Source organism: Camelus bactrianus, chromosome 8 (genome assembly GCF_048773025.1).
Source record: "Camelus bactrianus isolate YW-2024 breed Bactrian camel chromosome 8, ASM4877302v1, whole genome shotgun sequence".
Taxonomy (NCBI): Eukaryota; Metazoa; Chordata; class Mammalia; order Artiodactyla; family Camelidae; genus Camelus; species Camelus bactrianus.
In genome coordinates this window covers 17,355,133-17,376,163 of record NC_133546.1, presented here as the reverse complement: position 1 = coordinate 17,376,163, position 21,031 = coordinate 17,355,133, and the positions used below count along the sequence as shown (strand labels likewise).

Below are 21,031 nucleotides of genomic sequence, written 5' to 3'. Positions count from 1 at the left end.
GATAAGGTCTCACTGCTGTAGATTTTTCTGAATGCTTACTCTCAGTCTCTGTACTGATCTCCTCATCGATTAGTAACAGACAGTTCATGAACTGGCACCAATCTTTAGACCACATTGTGAGCAATACTTTTGTAGAGAAGTCTTTCCCTGATGTCAATACAGCTCAGTACATTTGTTGAATTATAAGAAGACTCATAATAAATTTCTGTTAAGATCTAGTAAAACTTAATTTGTTCTACATATTGTGATAAGTGTTTTACATGGATTATCTAGTTTAATTCTCACACAGTGCTTAATAGGTTAATGTCATTTCCAACCCCATTTTATAGGCAGAGAAACAGAGCTTAGGAAGTTTAACTAACTGATTCCTATTTCATATTGTTTCTTTGGATTATTTGAATGAAAGACAAAATGGAGTGCTTACCTTGGTAGTAAAATTTGAAGGAAGAAAAAAGACCAGCTTGTCCACAAGTAATTGCCTATTGGCCCACCCTTCTTTTATACTGGTTTGAAACTGTCATTGCTAATTATAAACGGTCCATATAAGGTTTAGGAAATGGCCTCCACATTTGCAAGGCTGTGTGCAATGCTTGTCAATAGACACCTTTCATCTACACTTCTGCTAGGAGAGGAGGATAGTCATAAGTCTCCACGTGGCAGATGATTCCAGGCTCAGGATGTCAGAGGTGGGTTGGGGAACAGGAGTGAGGAGCAGATGGGAAAATAGGATATCTGATCTGACCTTGACCTGCTTTACATGGAACTTCAGCTCCTTGAGAATTAATTCCCTTCATTCTTTCGCTTTTGCCTTTTGATGCCTTCCCTTTCCCTCCTCCACCTCCATCAATTTTCTACTGAAACATCACAGATTTAGCAGTAAGGCTTGTCTGAATGCTAATTCTGGCAGTGCAGTACAATAAAGGTGAAGCTATCCCCTCATCTTCTCTTCTGCTTTTCGGTAGGCTGAGTGATCGCTAAGTGCTTGTCCTAGATAATTAAATAAAGAGACCTACATCTTGTGTCAGTTCTATATTCATGGCAGATTAGCAGTCACTAATATTATATTTAAATATAAACTAATTGTGACCACCACCCCAATTCCTGGTTCAACACTGCCACTGTGCCTTCATAATACAGTGTAATTAGCCTGTGTGTGTGCATATGTATATGCACATGTGTGTATATGTGTGTGTGTGTGCACACATCTATGTGTTTGTTTCTGTAGTTTTTGCCTGAGAATTCTAGAACCAAAGACTCTTCACAAGTACCTACAGTCTAGGTACTTTTCAGAACTACCTTTCTAAAACAGACTGCCATAAAAAAGAAATTCAGAACCCTTAACCAGGATGTTAAAGTTCTTCTAGATCTCACCCCTGCTTATTCTATCTTTCTTTATGTTGCATGCTGTAAGTAAACTGAATGCTTTGGTGTTGTTTGAAAGCTTTGCCGCCTCTTTAGCTGGTCCCTAGCTGGTCCCTCTCCCATCTCCCTCTTCACTCGTGGCAACTTCAGCTCATCCTTTAAGTCTCATCCTAGATGTTAGCTCCTCTCAGGCAAAAATCTTCCTTGGCATGGCCCCCTTCCCCTTCTTTGTGCTTCTGTGGCCTGTCTTCCTTTCCCTTCACTGATTGCAGCTCTGTGGCTATTCAGTGGTGTATTCAGTGGCCAGACTACCCTGCCCTGTAATTGCCTTGGCAGCAGGGGCCTTGCCTCTACTTTTTAGCATTGAATCCACAGCAGTAAGCAAAATGCCTAACTCATACAAGATTCTTAGTGAATAAATATTGAACGAATAAAGCCAGTCTCAGTTACTATTGAAAAAGCTGCCATTTACTCTATAAAAATTCCAATAGTTGACACCACTTGGCTTAAATTACATTACCTTACATTTCTTCAACCTTTGTAAATACAATTAACGTTGTACTTTATAGAATGTTATGCTTGTTTAGATGTGTTTTTGAAAATATTGTTTTTATTATGCTTTTCTTCTTTCCCTGGTTTGTGGTAATCTTTGGATTATTTGTAAAGAATTACAGTTTTATTATTGGGCAGACACAATCACTTGAATTCATTACACAAATAAAATTGCTTTACTCTCTAGACTGTAATTATTTTAATTGAATGAAAATAGGATTTTTCTAAAATGTACAATTTTTAAATGAATATTATTGCTTGTATGTTGTTTTTTTTTTTACTATCAGTTGGCTTATTAAATTATTTTAATTGCTATAATGCAAAAGAAACACTCCTGCGGCTCCTGTTAAGTTATAACTGGTAGAATTAGAGACAATATTCTCCTGCTGCTAATATCAGAATTTATTGAGTAGAAGAAATCTTATTATTTAAGTTGGATTGTGAAATTTCACAGGACTAGAACAATGCTTTTATGGGAAGAGAACAACCTTGTGAAAAAAACTGCTGTATAAAAATGTTGAGGGGAGATAGGAAATAAGAAGTCTTGTATATTTGTGAGGAATACTTAAGACATGTAGCTCCCTGTTAGATGTTCGTCCTGTTCATCCACATTGTGCAGTTTCATTTCCAGACCCCAGATAGAAAATGAACTCAAAATTGAGAAACAGATGGAGCAGCAGAAGCTGCTAGAGGCTGTGAATATGCCTCATAAGAGTTCAGCACTGCCTGAGGCTGGTCAGCGCCCAGCACAGCAGGATTCACTCCAGACACTGGGGTGAGCAGACCTCTGCAGGGTCATCTCTGGTCAAGCACAATCTACACCACCACCACTACCACAACCACCACCACCACCACCACCACCATCGACAGCAAAAGAGAAAACCTATACCACTAAACCTATACCACTATACCAAAGCTGCTGGCTTTGTTTTTAAGTGTGCTCCAGAAGAAATTCACCAAAAACAATATTCCAGTAAAAACCCCCAATACCATAACAGCGAAAATATTTTTAAAATTTCTGTAACTACATTTGACAAGAGGTACGTAGATGAAATGATTAAAATCTATACAAACCATGAGTTGCTTTATGGGTATTTTTCCATGCCTTTTTATTGTTAGCATTCTCTTACGCCTCACCTGTGATAGATTTAAAATGTCATACCAAACTTCAGCAATTAAAACTTCAAAAGATAGTCACCAAGTAATCCTAGTTGAATATTTTCTCTATCACATCTTGGTTCTCCTTGGATATTTATGACCTCTTGGGTTTAACACCAACTCTAATTTATAGAAGGGAGTTGTCTAGACAGAGCAGGGAAGGGCCTTGACCAATGACAAAGGGGATTTAGGGCTCCACCCCACTTAACCAAAGACTTCAAATTGTCTATATTCACGAACAAAACTTTACTCCTATGATGTGCTCCTCGGTGTTGGTGTGCAAAAGAGCAGGCGGTCACACTTTCGCTGCTTCTAGCACTGACGTATGATCCTTGCTTTTATAAATTCAGAATGATTTTTTTAAATGAATGCAAATAAACATTATAAAAGTTTCATTTCATACACTTTTAAAAATTGTAGTTTTCTTGTTCAGACTGTATGCACACACTGAAGTCTCACATAATATTAAACCTTGGGGAGAAACACACTTCAAGCCTCAACTTTATGTCAGAAAGTAGTTATTTCCTTCACGTTATAGGTCATTTTGATTTTAAATATATACTCATAGGCAGAATATCTTGAAAGCTTAACTGGCTTTATTCTTACCTTCTTTTTCAGCATTACATGGACTGTAGCTCACATCTTCAAACTGCATGTAGATGTAGTTATGACATTAAGGTGAATATATCTAAATAAACTAGTTCAAAATTTTCTAAGTAGATTGAGGATATATGAAGATAAATGAGTGGACTCTTTTTCTTTTAATCAATTTGATTGGCCAGCATATTTGGTGATGGTGAGTAGAGAAGGACTTCCCCTGCAAAATACTCAGGCCATTTGTCACCAGGGGCCAGATCTGAATGACTTCATTAAGTAATAGCCTTACAACACTTGAGGACTTCCTGCAGTCCTTAGGCTAACAGTTCCTAGGGTGAGATATATGCCCTCACTCCATCTTCTGCTACACTTCTCTCTATACTCCAGCAAACTGACTCTCTGAATTCCTTGAAAGAGGCTTGGTCTTGTCTGTGTGTTAGATAATCTATCAGGAACTTTCTTCACCAATCCCTACTCATCCTTTGGGTCTCAGTTCAGACATCACTTTCTCGGGAAAGCCATCCCTAATCATGTCTCTCTTCACCCACAACACATGCTTGCATAAACACCAGACTAATTTAGACCCCCAAGCCCCTCCTTTGTCGCTTCTCCTTCTTTACCTCAATAGTGTTTGTAATTCTTGCTTAATGTCCCACAAGTCTGTAACACTAGGGGGAGGAGAATAACATGTCTCATTCTCACTTGGGTCCTGAGCATAGCACTACACCTGGCACATAGGGGGTGCTAGGTAAATGCTGAAGGAAAGACGGAAGGAAGGAAGGGAAGAAATAGAGAAAAGAAAGATCCATGCAAAATATTAAAATCTATCTTCTAGTGGATTTGGAAGAAGTATATAGACATTCCCTTGTCTGGCTGGTTAGATGGTACTGTACTGTACCTCCAAATTCCATTAGTTCTGAATCATGTCAACTATAGGTTCTGCAATCCTTGATCTGGTGAAAATGCAGCTCCGGTGTGGTTCACTGGGAAGATTCTTGAATGAAATTATAGCAATTAGCTTATCTAAGTGGAGGACACATTTATCTCAGTTGCTATCAGGTGACAAAGAGAGGAGTGAGCTATTGTCAGTCATATGGATCTGGCCCAGCTCCCTGCTCTGTGAGCAGCAAGCGGTGAAACACTTTCTCTGGCAGAGACTGAAGGGTTGTGCTCCAGAAACTGCAGGACACTACTCTGTGGGTAGAGGAAGAAATCCACCACTTGACAAAGACAGTTTAATGTTCTCCTAAGCTTGACTAAACTTTAGACAAATTTCTTCCTGACCTTATGTCCCTTGAATTCCCTTAGAGCACTTACTTTCAAAAGCATGCTAATAGTTCTTTCTCTGACCCTTTGTAATGTAAATTTTCTCTCAGCCTCTCACTAGTTTTACAACAGAGAAAACTCCTTGTCCAGGGACCTGGGTGCCATCCCTTGAAATGTAATCATTAAGAATGATTGCAGACCCCTATCTCCCAGTTTTTATGGGACATGGGAGCCTAATTTAGATAAGTGACAATTATCAAACACAGATGGATTAGTCACATTGCCAAGATCCCCTCAGTGTCCTCCAGGACATTCTCACTGGCTCATCCTCGCATTTAAAACTCTCCCACCCTTTGCTTCAGCAGAATTGAGGTCAGTATCTCTGCCCTGTTGGAAAAGTCTTGTATAAAGTCTTCTTTGCCTGTTTAACTCTGGTGCAGTTTTTCTTTGACACCCTCTTGGGAAGGGATCACAGCCAATTACATGAGATCTGACCTGGCTCATGTGTACCATTGAATTAAACTGGAGACACATCACTCATGGTAGATGTGAATGTTCTAGAAGGTGAACTTTAAAAATTTGAACCTATGAATGAAATGTCAGTGAACTTCCATTTAGTGAGCAGGAGGATTATTTTTATTTTTATTTTTGTGAGTGAGACTTTTTTTAAATGCTGTTATTTTAAAATAGCACTTTTTTTTTTTTTTTTGAGAGCATCTGGTCACTTCTAAGAGTTGCAGATTTGAACAATGTCCAGGAGCAAAAATCTGTGGTTGTCTTATTTCTGAGCTAAATCAATTTTCTACACCATAGAATGCAGCTTGTGTAATGGTTTTGATTGCCACCTTGAAAACTTGCCTAGCTCTTACTGAGAAGCCCTGAGTGCCTGGGTTTTATTTTCTTCCAATTTGGAGAGCAGCTGATGGGCTCTGTGGTCTCATAAAGAGCACTGGGCTTAGGAGCCAGACTGCTTGGATCCATATCTGGGATCCACCAGAGCTTCAACTAGTTGCTGAACATCTGACTCAGTAAAAATGAGTAGTGTGGAATCTGATGACTAGTAAATGCTCAATAAATGTTGGTTCTTGTAATTGTTACTATTCATCATATTCATCATTACTTTCACTACTGCGAAAAACAAACTCACCACAAAAATTAAAAAAATCATTTACGGATAGCAGTGCTGGCTTGAAATAGACTTTCAGTCTTGCTGAATTGCTTCATTTATGCATAACTCAGAGTCCTATTTGTGAGACTTTTGTCTTTCTCTCTCCCCATCCCTATCCCTGCATTTTTTTTTTAGTGATGGCTGGGCAGACAGAGATGAAGTCATTGAAGGTTATGAGGTGGAAGCCAACGGGGGAATCACGATAAAGCTACAGTCTCCAGAGGTCAGGTCATTTGATGATTATTTCCTGAAACTGAGGCTGGACACTAACACAAGGAATCCTTGGTTCCCTGAGTTCTGGCAACATCGGTTCCAGTGCCGCCTACCAGGACACATTCAGGAAAATCCCAACTTTAAAAGAATCTGCACAGGTAACTTGTATTCACAAAGTCACAACTCAGGTTTTGGTCACCTCTTCCAGCTTGTTGAGTGAGCATAGAAGATGCCAAGGCTGGAGATATCAAAACTAAATTGCCAACTTAACTTATAAAATAGCTAGAATGAGGAAGGAGTGTGCATTGCCTCATGTTTCTAGATTCTGGAATGATGCTTTGGTCTCTGGTGGAACAAGCTAGAAGAACCAATAATATAGGCAAAGGAAAGGCAAACTGAGAATTCAGGTATCTAGTATTCAGGCTAGAGGGAAGAGATTTTATTGCAGGTATGCTTAGCAGACGTTAGCCACAGATATAAGTATGCAGCACTGGTTTGATCCCGTTTTCTTTATGACTTGCTTTGATATGAAAGTCAGCAGAAGATGAGATAATGTCACCTGGGGACACACTGCCAACATGGGTGTATGTGGGCACAGATGACAAGAAACTCTATACTTTCATCTGTAAACAGGAATGCACAGGGTTTGATGAACTCCACAGGATGCCCCCCCCACCCCCTGCCACCAGGAACTATCAGTTAAGACTTCTTAATGCGGTAACTTTATGAGTGTTGTCATTCCTGCATAGACACTGCTGTCCCCTGTTGGGTTTGTTTTTTTTTTTTTTCCCCTAGTATTGTCTATTGTGACAAAGATAGATTCCCTTTGGTCTGTCTTAGTGCCATTCAAAGTACATGCTGGGTTAATAACATAGCATGGTGGGTAGGCATTAAAGTCTCTATCCATGACCAAATTTGTATTGTAGCACAGTGATATGACACATATTTCCTACAGGCTGGGAAGATTTTATTGAGAAATGTCTAGAACCCATTCATTCATACAACGCATATATAAAACACTATATACAAACCCCCAAAACGGACAGAAAGTTGTATAATACATGACTGTCAAACTAGAGAAATGTGTGATCTCTTTGGCAGATCAAAACAGATAATACACATGATATAGATAAATAACAACCAAAGACAATGAGTTTTTATAAGACAGCATAAGAATATGGCTAATTATAAAAATCATTTCTAGTTTTAATAACATTCACATTTTGGTGTTAGAAAATTATTTTAAATACCAGTATATTTAACAGCAGTGACGTATGTCTGGCTCATTAAGGTTCAGCAGAGTTCACTGAGAGTTTGCTTGGTGTGAATCTGTTTTCAATCAATCAAGGTTTTTAAGATGTCCTTGGTAAGGCTTCTTGGGAGGCTGAGAGCTAGGAAAAGGGGAGAGAGATGCTGAATAGTTAACCAGTTCTGTCACATACGTATCTCTACTGACTTCTCTCAAATAATAGACTAAAAGAAGTTAAGAATTCTAGAGGACCAATAAATTACCTAGTGCATTATTCTTATTTGAAAAGTAACGATATTGAGGATGAAGGGGCTTCATATAGTTAATGGAATTAGAACATACATGCTTTACCTCACAATACTTGACTACTTTAGGACTTAGACTTTTGTAATAGATTGTCTTTTATTGTTCTCTGTTTTCTGATGCATGTTGTTTCTTAAACTATAAGATCTTTGAAGATAGAGAGCTCTTGCAACCGTCACAGAACCCTGTACAACGTTGATCTCTGGAATCTCAGTCATTTTTTTAGCAATGGATTGATCGGTTAATTTATATTCTTTTACTGTATGTAGTCAATGAGTTTTCCTTTACTTGAAAGTAAAGGACTATTATTTTTAAAATGAAATATATTTAATTTATTCAACATTCTACAAAACTTATTGAGCACCTACTATATGCAAGGCTTTAATCTAGGAGATGGAAATACAGCAGAAAACTAAAAAGAAAAGAACTGTTATCAATAGCCTTACATTTCAGTGCAGGGAAATAATAAACAAATATAAATTAAGCAAAATATATTCTCACTTAACTAATCATAAGAGCACTGAAGAAGGTAAAGTAAAGAAAAGGGGTAGGGTAGGGAATGATGGAATGGAGGCACTGCAGTTTTAAGGAGAAGGGCCAGAGAAAGCTTCACTGAGAAGGTGACATTTGATTAAAGATGTGAGAGTGAGCCATGCAAACACTGGGGAAGGGCATTCCAAGTAGAAGGAATAGCAAATATAAAGAGGCACTCTCATGCCTGACTCAAGAGGAGAACAGTAAGGAGCTCAGGCTGGATGGAGCCAGTGAGTAAACAGAATAGTAAGAGATAAGTCAGAGAGGCACACAGAGGAAAAGGTCATGCAGGACTTGACTGTCCTTTGTAAGAACTTTGGTTTTGTTCTGAGTGAGACGGGAAGCCATGGGGAAGTTTGAGCACAGCAGAGACAGAATCAACCTTACCTTTTCTGAATAGAATTACTTTTGCTGCAGTTTTAAAGTTTTGACAGAAAGGAGAAAGGCAGAAGGAAGCAGAGGAATGAGGAGATCCTTGTAATAATGCAGGTGAGAGTGTGGTGGATTGGGCCATGGTTGTGGCAAGCAAGATGGAGAGAAGTGATTGACTTCTGAGTATATTTTGAAGAAAAGCTGACAGGATTGTGAAGAATGACTCTGGTCTGAGCAACTGAAAAGATGGTGTCACCGCTGATTGAGATGGAGAAGATTCCAGGAAAAGCAGGTTGGGGAAGAATCAGGAGCTGGATTTCAGATGAGTTAAGTTTGAGATACCTATTAGTGATACAACTATATATGTCATTTTATCATTGTGTTTCATTAGGAAAATTCAGAATACTACTTATTAAAAATGCTTAGATGTCTTTATACAAGAATTTCCATGAAAACATCTGGAGACCTGAGGTTTTGGAATAAAAGCTAGACCTCTGCAGCCATGTACAATAACACTTTGAATTTTCATTTGTACATGCAAATATCAAGGTTAAAGTCCGAACTTGGTGAGCATTCATAGCAAGAAATAAAAATTGGCCCTTTCAGTAATTATTCTTATATTATGCTTGACTCTCAAAGCTACTTTTAAGAGCTTCTTATGTGATTACAAAATTTAATAAACATGTTTTTATTTGCATTTTATTCTGGAGTCAAGTTCAGCAAATATTTCCCTTTGTTCTTAGTTCTAAGGAAGGCAGAAGACTTATTTAACTTTTCTACTTGGAACTAATTCATAAAGGTTATTAATCTTTTCTGCTGCAAAAATCCTAGAATCATATCTTTAGCAGTGTTTATTTATGTTACCTTTGTGTGTATGCATTCATGTACACTTACTCTTCTGTTTTAATCTCTGTATGAAATTGACTTCAGTGTTATTGCAGAACAACATAAACTTTCACTCCATGTATCATTCTTCTCTACTTGATATTCTTGAACATCAAATGAATTCCATAGTCTTCTAATGAATATGCAGACACACTTATGAAAATTAATGTGAAGAAGTCGAAGTAACCTTTCCATACTATTGATAGCTGCTCTTCCTGTCATTTATTTTTACCTCTTCTAATTGGGTCATTTTGGTGTTTTGGAAAATTTTGATAATTGCAGTTAGTCTCCATAGAAACCTTTATTGAGCTTAATTTCAGATGTCACTATTTAAATAAAGAGTTTACACGCACTAGATCATCAGTCTGAATATTAAGGGTCCTGATCCCAGGATGAATAATCTGGGAATCACTGTGGCTAATTAAAAAGTACTTCATGCAAAATCTACATCACTGCTTAATTAGTTGAGTATATCAAGGGATTGGAGATATGTTGGAAAAGCACGAACTGAAACATCCAAGTCTAACTTCTAAAAAATTAATCATTGTGAGGACAGTGGAAAAGTAGGAATAAAGCAAATCAACATCACTCTCCTTCGATAAATGTCTTAGTTGCTTGTAGCCTTTGTGTCATGTTGGCAGTGGTATAGTGCTTTATCACTCCTGATGAGAACTGCTAAAATGATTCCATAGAAGCTGAGAGAGCATTTGGAAGCTCAGCCATTGGGTCCAGCACTGGTTCAGTGAGGCATCTGCCACATGACTTGGAAGACTTCACTTAACCCATGAGTCTCAATTTCTACAACTGTAACATGGGAACAATTTATGCTTTACACAGGTGTGAGAATTGAATGAAATAATGCAAGTGAAATGCTTTGCAACCTGTAAATCCTTTTATAAATATAAAGTGTTATTATTAATGTCATGTCTTACCATAAAACAAATGATGTATGACAGGGGTCATTTCATTAAAAATTATAGTTTTTGAAATTATAAATTTAATATAACTACATTCCAAATATGGAAACTGGAAAAAAATAAACACACAACCCTTAATCAATCATCCTTACACAGTGCCAATATAGGTATTTTCTTTTATTTATTACTTATTTTTTCTATGTAAGATTTTATACTTTTTTCTGTTGGCCAAAGCAGTACATACTACTATGCTTATCATATGCAAATTGAAAAAAATAGAAAAGCATAAGAAAGATGAAGAGGATTAAGAATTTGCTTTTATATAATTACTGTTAATTATTGTTAAATTTTTAATTTATTTCTACTAAATACTCTCATTAAATTTTTAGTATATTTTTATCTTTTTATAGTTTTAAATTATGAAGTTAATATAATTCTATATATTGCTTATTAAAATGAATACAGCCTTTTCTTTTAAATTTATGAAATTCTCTGTCATTAAATTATTTCATTCCTAATGACTATATAATGTTCTGCAAACAAGCTATAATTTATTTAACCATTTCATTTTCAATTCTTCATAAATTGAAAAAAAAAGCTTCAGTGTTGCAATACAAATTCCTCTTCCTAATTTTTTTTTGCACTCAGATAGTTTTCTTAAGATACATTTCCAGGAGTTGAATTACTCAATCAAAAGATATGAATATTTCTAAGGCTTTTGAAAATAAGGAGTTCCAAAAGACAACTCCCACCATCACTGCATGAAATTCTATGTACTTTTTCATGTTGTTTTGCATAATTATAATCATAGTGTACATATAATTCTGTATCTTAATTTCACTTAGGATTATACTTTACTTTTTTAATGTTGCTGCATGGCCTTTGTAACTACCATTTTAATAGCTCCATAATATTCTATTCAATGAATATACTATAATTACTTAGCCATTCTTATACTATTGAATATTTAGTTGCTTCTAATTTTCCTTCTTATTAAAAAAAAACCCACTGAATATGGTACAGAGTTTTCATGGTTGTTATTGTTACTATTTTTGGATTGTTCCCTCACTGTAGATTACTAAATATGTAATTATTGGTCTAAGAACATAGCAGTTTTGGGGTCCCTTGAAAACAAATATTACCATCCTCCCTCATCTGAAAGATGGCAGTTTTAAGATTTGCTGTGGCTCTCAGTGTATTAACTGTATGGGTTTACTGGGTTCACTATGTCCCCACCAACCTTTTTCATAATCTAGTGTATTTATAGCCATAGTTTTACTTTTTCCCCTTATTCTTTGTACCAATTGGGAACAGATGGTCACAATGCTTTTTAAAGTTAGTATATCCTTGTACTTGGTTATTACCCAAGACATAATGAAAGAATTTTGATGGCATTTGTAATGCTTACCAACAGCTGAGGACCAGTAAGATAAGGACAGCAGGTCTGATGGGATGAGATTTCAAGACTTCCAATCATATGGATACTCGTCCCAGTAGTGTGGAGACTACCAATCACAATTTTTAGATTGGTACTAATTTTTATAATATATTTGCCTCATCAGGTCATCAGGTTATAAACTTTATGGAATTTCTGTTTTGAATTAAGTTATTATGGAAGGCTGTATACAATTGGCCCATTGCAGTTTGATCTAGATTAAGATGATCTGTAGACTGAAATGGGTTCCAATGTACTTCAGCCCATTAGGTCTCAGGGCAATAACTTCTCTTTGCCTTTGTAAGTTTGGCCTAAACACCAATATTCATTCCTGAAGAATATCGTTGTCCTTTAAACAAGAAGTCAGTAGTCTTAAGTGGAGTTTGTGGAAGACTTTACAATTCTTCACACTTTTCTGTATCCATGCTCTTTAAAAATCTGACTTTGTAGCTCCTTCGATTAAGAGATAGAGTTTTGTTCCTGACCTCATGAATCTGGATTGCCCTTATAGCTTATTAATTCCAAGTCTAGGTCTCAAGAGGCTTGACCTGCTCCCACTCTCTTTCTTCGAGTCCTCCCTCAGCCGTGTGTAAAAGCCTGAGTTAGCCTTCTAGCAGATGAGAGATGACATGGAGCAGAAATAGGATAACCTCTCTGTTGAGGTCATCCTGAATAAGCCAGTTCCCAGCCAGTCCACTAGCTTACTGTTAATACATGAACAAACCCAGCTGAGATGAGTCGTGGTCCAGCCCAGAGCAGCAGAATGCCCCAGTTGACCCCCAGATTTACGAACTAAATAAATACTGTTGTTTTAAGCCCCTGAGCCTCAGGATAGTTTGTTATGCAGCATTATTGTGCCAATAGATAACAGATAAAAGGTCTCCATAGCCTGATATTCCATGATCCTCTCATGGAGCAATAGTTGGTTTAATTAAACAGAGAAACATAATTCCTTAACCCAATGCTAGAATTCTCAGTCTTTCCCTGCTGTAAGAAGAATGGTACAGTATTGCATCCTGCATTTCATGGAACAAAGCCAAACATTTTTATAGATCCTGTAATGAAGATTTCAAAGTCCCCTGATCCAGGGCAGTAAAACTCTTCCACTTAGTAATTCTGATATGCATACAGAAAATGCTGATGAATGGAGCGCAGTTACAGCTGAGTCAAACAAACACCCTTAAAACAGGAGTCATAGGTTCTCAGACAATGCTGGTAAAAGTTGCCTTATGGAGCTACGTTTCAAAGGCCTTAGATATTTTTAGTCTGTTTGAGCTGCTTTAGAAAATTACCATAGACTGTGAGTGGCTTAAACAACAGAAATTATTTTTCATATTTCTGGAAGCTAGAAATTCTGAGATCAGGATGCCAAGGCAATTAGATCTTGGTGAGGGCTCTTTTCTTGGTTTCCTCACAGGGTAGAGAGAGGAAACAAGCTCTTTTCTTACAGGGACACTAATCACATCATGAGGACTCCACACTCAAGAATTCAAGACCCAATTACCTCCACAAAGCCCTATCTCCAAATACCATCACATTGGAGATTAGGGTTTAAACATAAGAATTTTGAGAAACATTCAATTAGTAGCAGGTGTGTTTAAATCTTTTGGTTGGAAGAATAATAATGAACTGAACTTGTGTCCCATCTGGACATTATAATTTCTCAGACAAATCTCATTATCACTCATAGATGAAGTTCTGAAAATAATATTGTACTATATAACCATAGTTTTGGTCTGACTATTTCTTTTCTTTTTATATTGAAGTATAGTTGATGAGTCTGCCTTTTTATATTTTTTATTTAATTTTTAAAAATTTTATACAGTTTTTAAAGGTTATTTTCCATTTACAGTTATCACAAAATATTGGCTATATTCCAGGTGTTTTACAATACATCCTTGAGCCTGTCTTACACCCAATAGTTTGTAGCTCCCACTCCTCAACCCTTATATTGTCCCTCCCTCTTGGTAACCACTAGTTTTTCTCTATATCTGAATATGCTTTTTTTTTTTTTGGTTATATTCACTAGTCTGTCATTTTTAGATTCCACATATAATATCCTACAGATACCAAACAGTATTTGTCTTTGTCTTATTTCTCTTAGCATGATGCCCTCCAAGTCCATCCATGTTGCTGCAAATGCAAAATTCTGTCCTTTTTGTGACTGAATAGTATTCCCTTGTGCGTGTGTGTGTGTGTGTGTACGCATATATATCACATATTCTTTATCCATTTATCTGTTGATGGACACTTAGATTATTTCTGTATTTTGGCAATTGTAAATAATACTGCTATGATTATTTGGGTGCATGTGTTATCTTTTCAAATTAGTATCTTCACTTTTCTTGGATATATACCCAAGAGTAGAATTACTGGGTCATATGGTAATTCAATTTAGTTTTTTGAGAAACTTCCATACTGTCTTGGACAGTGGCTGCACCAATTTGCATTCCCACCAACAGTGTATGAAGTTTCCCTTTTCTCCACATCCTCGCCAACATTTGTTATTTGTGTTCTTTTAGATGATAGTCATCCTGACAATATGAGATGAGATCTCATTGTGATTTTGATTTATATTTCCCTGGTGATTAGTGATGCTGACCATCTTTTCATGTGTGTGTTGGCTGTCTACACTTCCTCTTTGGAAAAATATCTATTCAGTTCTTCTGCCCATTTTTTTAATTGGGTTGTTTGTTTTTTGGGTGTTGAGTTGTATGAACTGTTCATATGTGTTGGATATTAGTCCCTTATCAGCCATATAATTTGCAAATATTTTCTCCCATTCAGTAGGTTGTCTTTTCATTTTGTCAGTGGTTTCCTTTGCTGTGAAAATCTTTTAAGTTTAATTAGGTCCCATTTGTTTATTTTTGCTTTTATTTTATCTGTTTTAGGAGGCAGATCCAAAACATTGTTGTGATTTATTTCAAAGATATGTCCTGCCTATGTTTTCCTCTAAGGGTCTGGTCTTACATTTAGGTCTTTAATTCATTTTGAGTTTATTTTTGTGTATGGTGTTAGAGTATGTTCTAATTTCATGCTTTTATGTGTAGCTGTCCAGTTTTCCCAGCACCACTTATCGAAGAGACTATCTTTTCTCCTTTGTATATTCTTACTTCCTTTGTCATAAATTAATTGGCCATATGTGCATAGGTTTATTTCTAGGTTTCTATCCTGTTCCATTGATCTATGTGTCTGTTGCTATGCCAGTACCATACTGTTTTGATTACCGTAGTTTTGTAGTACAGTCTGAAGTCTGGGAGCATGATTCCTCCAATTCTGTTCTTTTTTCTCAAAGTTGTTTTGACTATTTGGGATACTTTGTGTTTTCATAAAAATTTTTAAAATTATTTGTTCTATTTCTGTGAAAAATTCCATTGGCATTTTGATAGGGATTGCACTGAATCTGTATATTGCCTGGGGTAGTATGGCCATTTTAACAATATTGATTCTTTCAATACAAGAACACAGTGTATCTTTCTATCTGTTCATGTCATCTTCAATTTATTTCATCAGTGCCATATAGTTTTTGAAGTATAGTCTTTTGCTTCCTTAGGTAGGTTTATTACTAGGTATTTTATTATTTTTGATGTGATGGTAATTGGGATTGTTTCTTTAATTTCTCTTTCTGATACTTTGTTGTTAGTACATAGAAAGGCAACATATATATATATATATATATATATATATATATATATATATATATATATATATATATATATATATATTAACTTTGTTTCCTGCCTTTTTCTTATTAATACTTTCGACCTGCATTGTCAAATGTGGTAGCCACATGTTTCTGTTCATATTAACTAATTAACTAATTAATTTACTTTTTTATAATTCACAGAACATTATGTTAGTTTCAGGTATACACCATAACGGTTTGATATTTGTATATATTGCACCACTACCCACCCCAGCCACTTATTGGTTTTCTGTCACTATAGTTAATTTGTAATTTTTACACTTTAATATGAATGAAATTATACATTGTGACCTATTTTCTGTCTGCCTTCTTTCACTCAGTACAATTATTTTGAGATTCATCTTTGTATTGCAGGTATCAACAGTTCATTCCTTTTAATTGCTGAGTAGTGTTCCATTATATGGATATATCACAGTTTGTTTATCCATTCACCTGGCAGTGGGCAATTGAGTTGTTTATGGTTTTTGATATTACAAATCAAGCTGCTATTAAGATCCATGTTCAAGTCATTATTTGAACATATGCTCTCATTTCTTTTGGATCAAGTCCTGAGAGTAGAAAGTCTGGATACTGTGGTAGATGTATGTTTAACTTTTTACTTCCTCCTTGGTCCTATTCATTATGGAGATACATATATGATTGGGAAAAACAGAATCATAAAGATATCAAACACTGAGGAGATAAACACTGAAAATTTTCCATCATTCTCTCACTTCTGCTATTTGGAGGTGATGGTTAAGATGAAGGGAATATCTTATATCCATACTGTGAACCTAGTGTTGGAAATATCCTTTTTGTTACTATGGAAACAGGGTCACCATGTATCTCTGAACAACTTCCTGAATATGTTCCCTAGTTGTAAACTCCCTAGTGTCTGCTCATGCCACAAGTTATAATTTACATTTGTGCTCTGAGGAGTGGGCATGCCCTGATACTATACCTTATGTAATCAGCCCACCAGTTACACTTTAGCACCTGTGTCTCTAGGACACACTAGTATCCTTGGAGCATTTATACTTTATATGTGGGAGAGGCTTGCCAAATCTCACACCAAAGAGCTATATGAAGGAGTGTCAAACCCAAGTCCATAATCACTTGGACCTATGTCAATGGCATGTCATAATTCTATGTGGCCGTTATATTTATTTACTAATTGACCTTTCTCTTGAGTGTTACTGGCTGGTAAACAACATAGTTATGACACAAATCATTATAGAAGTTTGTTGGGAATCCACTGGTACTACATGGGGACAAGTATTTAGAATTTATTAGAAGTGTCAGTGAATTGAATCTGTGGGGACTTGCCTCATGTGGATCTGGATGTAATACTCTAATACATTTGGATAAATTAATAACCAAACCCTAGTATGGTATGAGTAAGAATCTTGTCCTTTAGAGCAGTAGTCCTTTTTTGTTGTTGTTGAGTTATAGTTGATGTACAACATTATATTAGTTTCAGGTGTACAGACAGTGATTCACAATTTTTAAGGTTATATTCTATTTATAGTTAATATAAAATATTGGCTATGTTCTCTCTGGTGTACAATATATCCTGGTAGCTTATTTATTTTATACATTATATTTATGTATTTATTTTATACACAGTTGATCCCTCTTAATCCCCCATCCTTATCTTGCTCCTCCTTCCTTCCCTCTCCCCATTGTAAGCACTAATTTGCTCTTTACATCTGTGGTTGTTTCTTTTTGGTTATGCTCACTAGTTTATTTTATATTTTATATTCCACATATAAGTGACATCATACAATATTTATCTTTGATTTTTTTCACTAAGCATAATACCCTCCAAGTCCATCCATGTTGCAGGTGGCAAAATCTAATTCTTCTTTATGTCTGAGTAGTATTCCATTGTAAATATATACCATTTTTTTTATTTGTTCATCTGTTGATGAACACTTACATTGTTTCCATATGTTGGCTATTGTAAATAAAGCTGCTATAAACATTGGGGTGCATGTATCTTTTCAAATTAGTGTTTGCATTTTCTTTGGATATGTACCCAAAAGTAGAATTCCTGGATCATATGGTAGTTTTATTTTTAGTTTTTTGAGGAACCTCCATGTTGTTTTCCACAGTGGCTACACCAATTTACACTTCCACTAGCAGTGTACAAGGATTACCTTTTCTCCACACCCTTGCCAACATTTGTTATTTATGGTCATTTTGGTTTATTAGAATCTCCAGGAAAGCTTTTTAAAAAGTACACTGCTGTACAAATCTGGATCCCATGCTATTCCAGTTAAATCAGAATCTCTGGGGTGAGGCCAAATATTTATATTAAGGACAGGAAGAAACTCATATTTAAAATTTATGAGCCCTTTAGTTCTCTCTCTCATTCTATTTTTCTTTAACTTTCAAAATTTGGAACCATATATCACTGTCCAAGCTGAGAGCTTGCCAAGATTTTGGCCCTGGCTGTGGCAGCTGTGGTAGCTAATGAGAATTTACTAATTTATAATGCTGAATCAATCTCTGTTTGTTATATTTATTTACTAGTATGCTTGTTTGAAACATTGGCATTTCAAAACCAACAAGTCATGACTAAACACTATATTTCTCTATGTCTAGACTGGGCAATTGGTAAATGTATTAATTTTCTATTACTGCCATAACAAATTACCATAAACTCACTGACTTAAAACAACATAAATTTATTATTATACAGTTTTGTAGGCTAGAACACTGACAGGGGTCTCATTGGACTAAATCAAAGTGTCAACAGAGCTGCATTCCTTTATGAAGACTTTAGGCAAGAATCTGTTTCCTTGCTTTTTCTAACCTCTAGATGTCATCCACATTTCTGGTTGTGGTTTCTTCCTCCCTATACTAAACGAGCAATGTTGCCTCTCTCTGGCTCTTTTTCCATAGTCACATCTCTTTCTAGCCAGAGAAGTTTCTCCACTTTTAAGGACTTGTAGTTAAATTAGCCTCACCAGATATTCAAGGATAAATCTTCCCATTTCAAGGGAAGATCAGTCATCTCTGCAAAGTCCTTTTTGTCATGTAACCTGACTTATCCATAGGTTCCAGACTTTAGGATGTGTCTTTGAGCGCCCATTATTCTGCCGACATCAGCAGATGCCTAGACAGAGCAAGGGATTAACCTCTCTAAGTCTTTACTACTAGCTACCTCCTTAGCTCTTTCCTTTGCAACAGCCCTATTAACAGCTGCCAAAAAAAGCAGGTTATAACTCTTTAGGAGAAGATTTTAAAAACAAATTTCACTATGGTAAAGCATCCAGGCAGTTGAGGACATGTGCCTCTGGCTGACCAGAATAGTATATGAATGCATGGGGACCTTCCGTTTACACTTTTTGAATCCCTGTTTCTTGGTTTTCCATTGGTAGGGTTGTTCTTTTATAAATTGAGAACATCATAATCATTATGCTCTTACCACAGAGAAACAAAGAACTAATTTCTTGGATAATTCAACTTCCTGTAAAGCTGCAACTAGAGAAATGTCCTTACAAATACTCTTTGTTCCTCATCCGTCAATTCACTCTATATAAATAGTTTTCCATCTTTCTCCCACAGACATACACTAAGATGTCAGATATTCTCCATGAGCCTGGCTGTCTATAAGAGCTAGAGCCTTGGCCCCTTGGGGAATCATAGTTTATTTCTCAATTATCTGTGTATTAATTACTGAGTGAATCTGAGTTGGTTTAAAGAAAATGTACAGATTATTTCATTCTGCAAAGACCTAGAGAGGCATAAACACTGAGATCTTGAGCTTAACAGGTGCTGACCATGCTCACCCCTATACACCCCAGTATCTTGCCCTTGTACCCAGATGACAGCACTGTCTCAAACTTCAAGTCCTAGGTTTCAAATTCTAAACTCTCTCAGGGCTTGCTTGATAATGTAAAGTTATATTTGTTTCTTCATGGTCATCTTCCAAAACTACAGGCAATAACAACACAAATCCTGCCAAAGACTGTCAATTTAATCAAGCTGATTTGGGTTTAGTGCCCTTGTTTCTGTCTATTGCGTTTTTCTGCATTCCATACTAAATTTGGATTTCCAATTTATATAATCATTAGTTCAAAGATCTGACCATAAGAATCCTAATAAATTTGGCTCTTAGTAAGTGTGAGAAGATCCATAATTTCTTAGTTAAGCAAAGTAAACTTCCCTTCAAGATTTTTTGGAGTGCCCCTTTTTAGCAGTCCACATTTTTCCATGAGGATAAATTAGAAATAAATAAATACAAAGTGGAAACAGAAATTTGAATTAGGACTGACTAGGTTATGCTGCAATAACTAATGACCCCCAAATTCCAATACCTTCAAAGTACAGACTTGATTCTCTCCCATGTCCCATTTCCAAGCAGATTTTCTGTGCCTTTTCTCCAGGTCATCTTTACTCCACAACCAAGCCGACAGTGAAGATTGTCCGGAACACTGTCCATTATTCCAGAGGAAAAAAAGGGTGTGGCAAATCATTTGTTGGCTCATAGAGTTGCTACTCAGCAGTGACATTCACTAATTTTAGTAATAGTTTATTGCCCAGAGAGAGTCACATAGGCCTGACCTGATGTCAGTGAGTGGAGAAGTATCATACTCTCCCAGGAAAAAGCAGCAAATATTTTGTGAACAACAGCAAATATTTTGTGAACCACAGATCAGTTGTTCTGGCTGAAATAATTTAGATAAATCTAATCTGTCCTTCTGGTTGAAATCATTTAGATAAATCTAATTTCTTCATGCAGAATATATTCATGTACTCTCCCAACAGAGATCACACAGCGGGTCACCCAATGATCAGGCTCAAAATTTAGGATCAGGCAGAACATGGCTCCTCTTCTTTCTGGTCCCAAGTGTGAAAGAGACAAGTTAGCGATCCCTCTGCACCCAAAGCATAATGAGGGGGGCAGTGAAATAATTACAAAAGTAATCCTTTTGGAAAGGGCAAAGTCCTAGTGATTGGTCCATAGAAATTCAAAAAATCCCCATTAGGAAGATATCTCAAATGCCCTTTACTGGTATTGGGAAGTGTTCTCTGAGTGGGCTCTGATGTGCTCCCTGGGAGAAGCTCCTCATGTGGTGTTCTCCATGGCCTTTGCATCCAGTCTCAGTGAGGTCCTTCCTTTTCCATCATCCTTTCTGGCCTCTTCTGATGAAGCATTGGGCACTGTCTTCTTTGGGGGCCAAGCAACTTTTTCAATCTGCTTCCTGGTCCTAAAATATTGGGGCACAAGGACCACTTTAAATCTTCAGTGGTCTTTTAATTTATCCTGGTAGATTTAGTTTTTTATTAGTAAAACTCTTTCAAAAAGTGTAGGTTTAAAAAAAAA

The 21,031-nt window shown here is 36.4% G+C and overlaps 1 protein-coding gene across 3 annotated transcripts in view; it reads left to right on the top strand.

Annotated features, from left to right (window-relative positions):
• Positions 1 to 21,031, top strand: part of GRM1 (glutamate metabotropic receptor 1) — a 348,044-nt gene that overhangs the window by 240,032 nt on the left and 86,981 nt on the right. For all 3 annotated transcript variants that reach the window (XM_045524657.2, XM_074368924.1, XM_074368925.1), the window contains exon 3: positions 6,239 to 6,474. In XM_045524657.2, the coding sequence (XP_045380613.2) occupies positions 6,239 to 6,474 (236 nt within the window). The remainder of the gene's footprint in view (positions 1 to 6,238; positions 6,475 to 21,031) is intronic.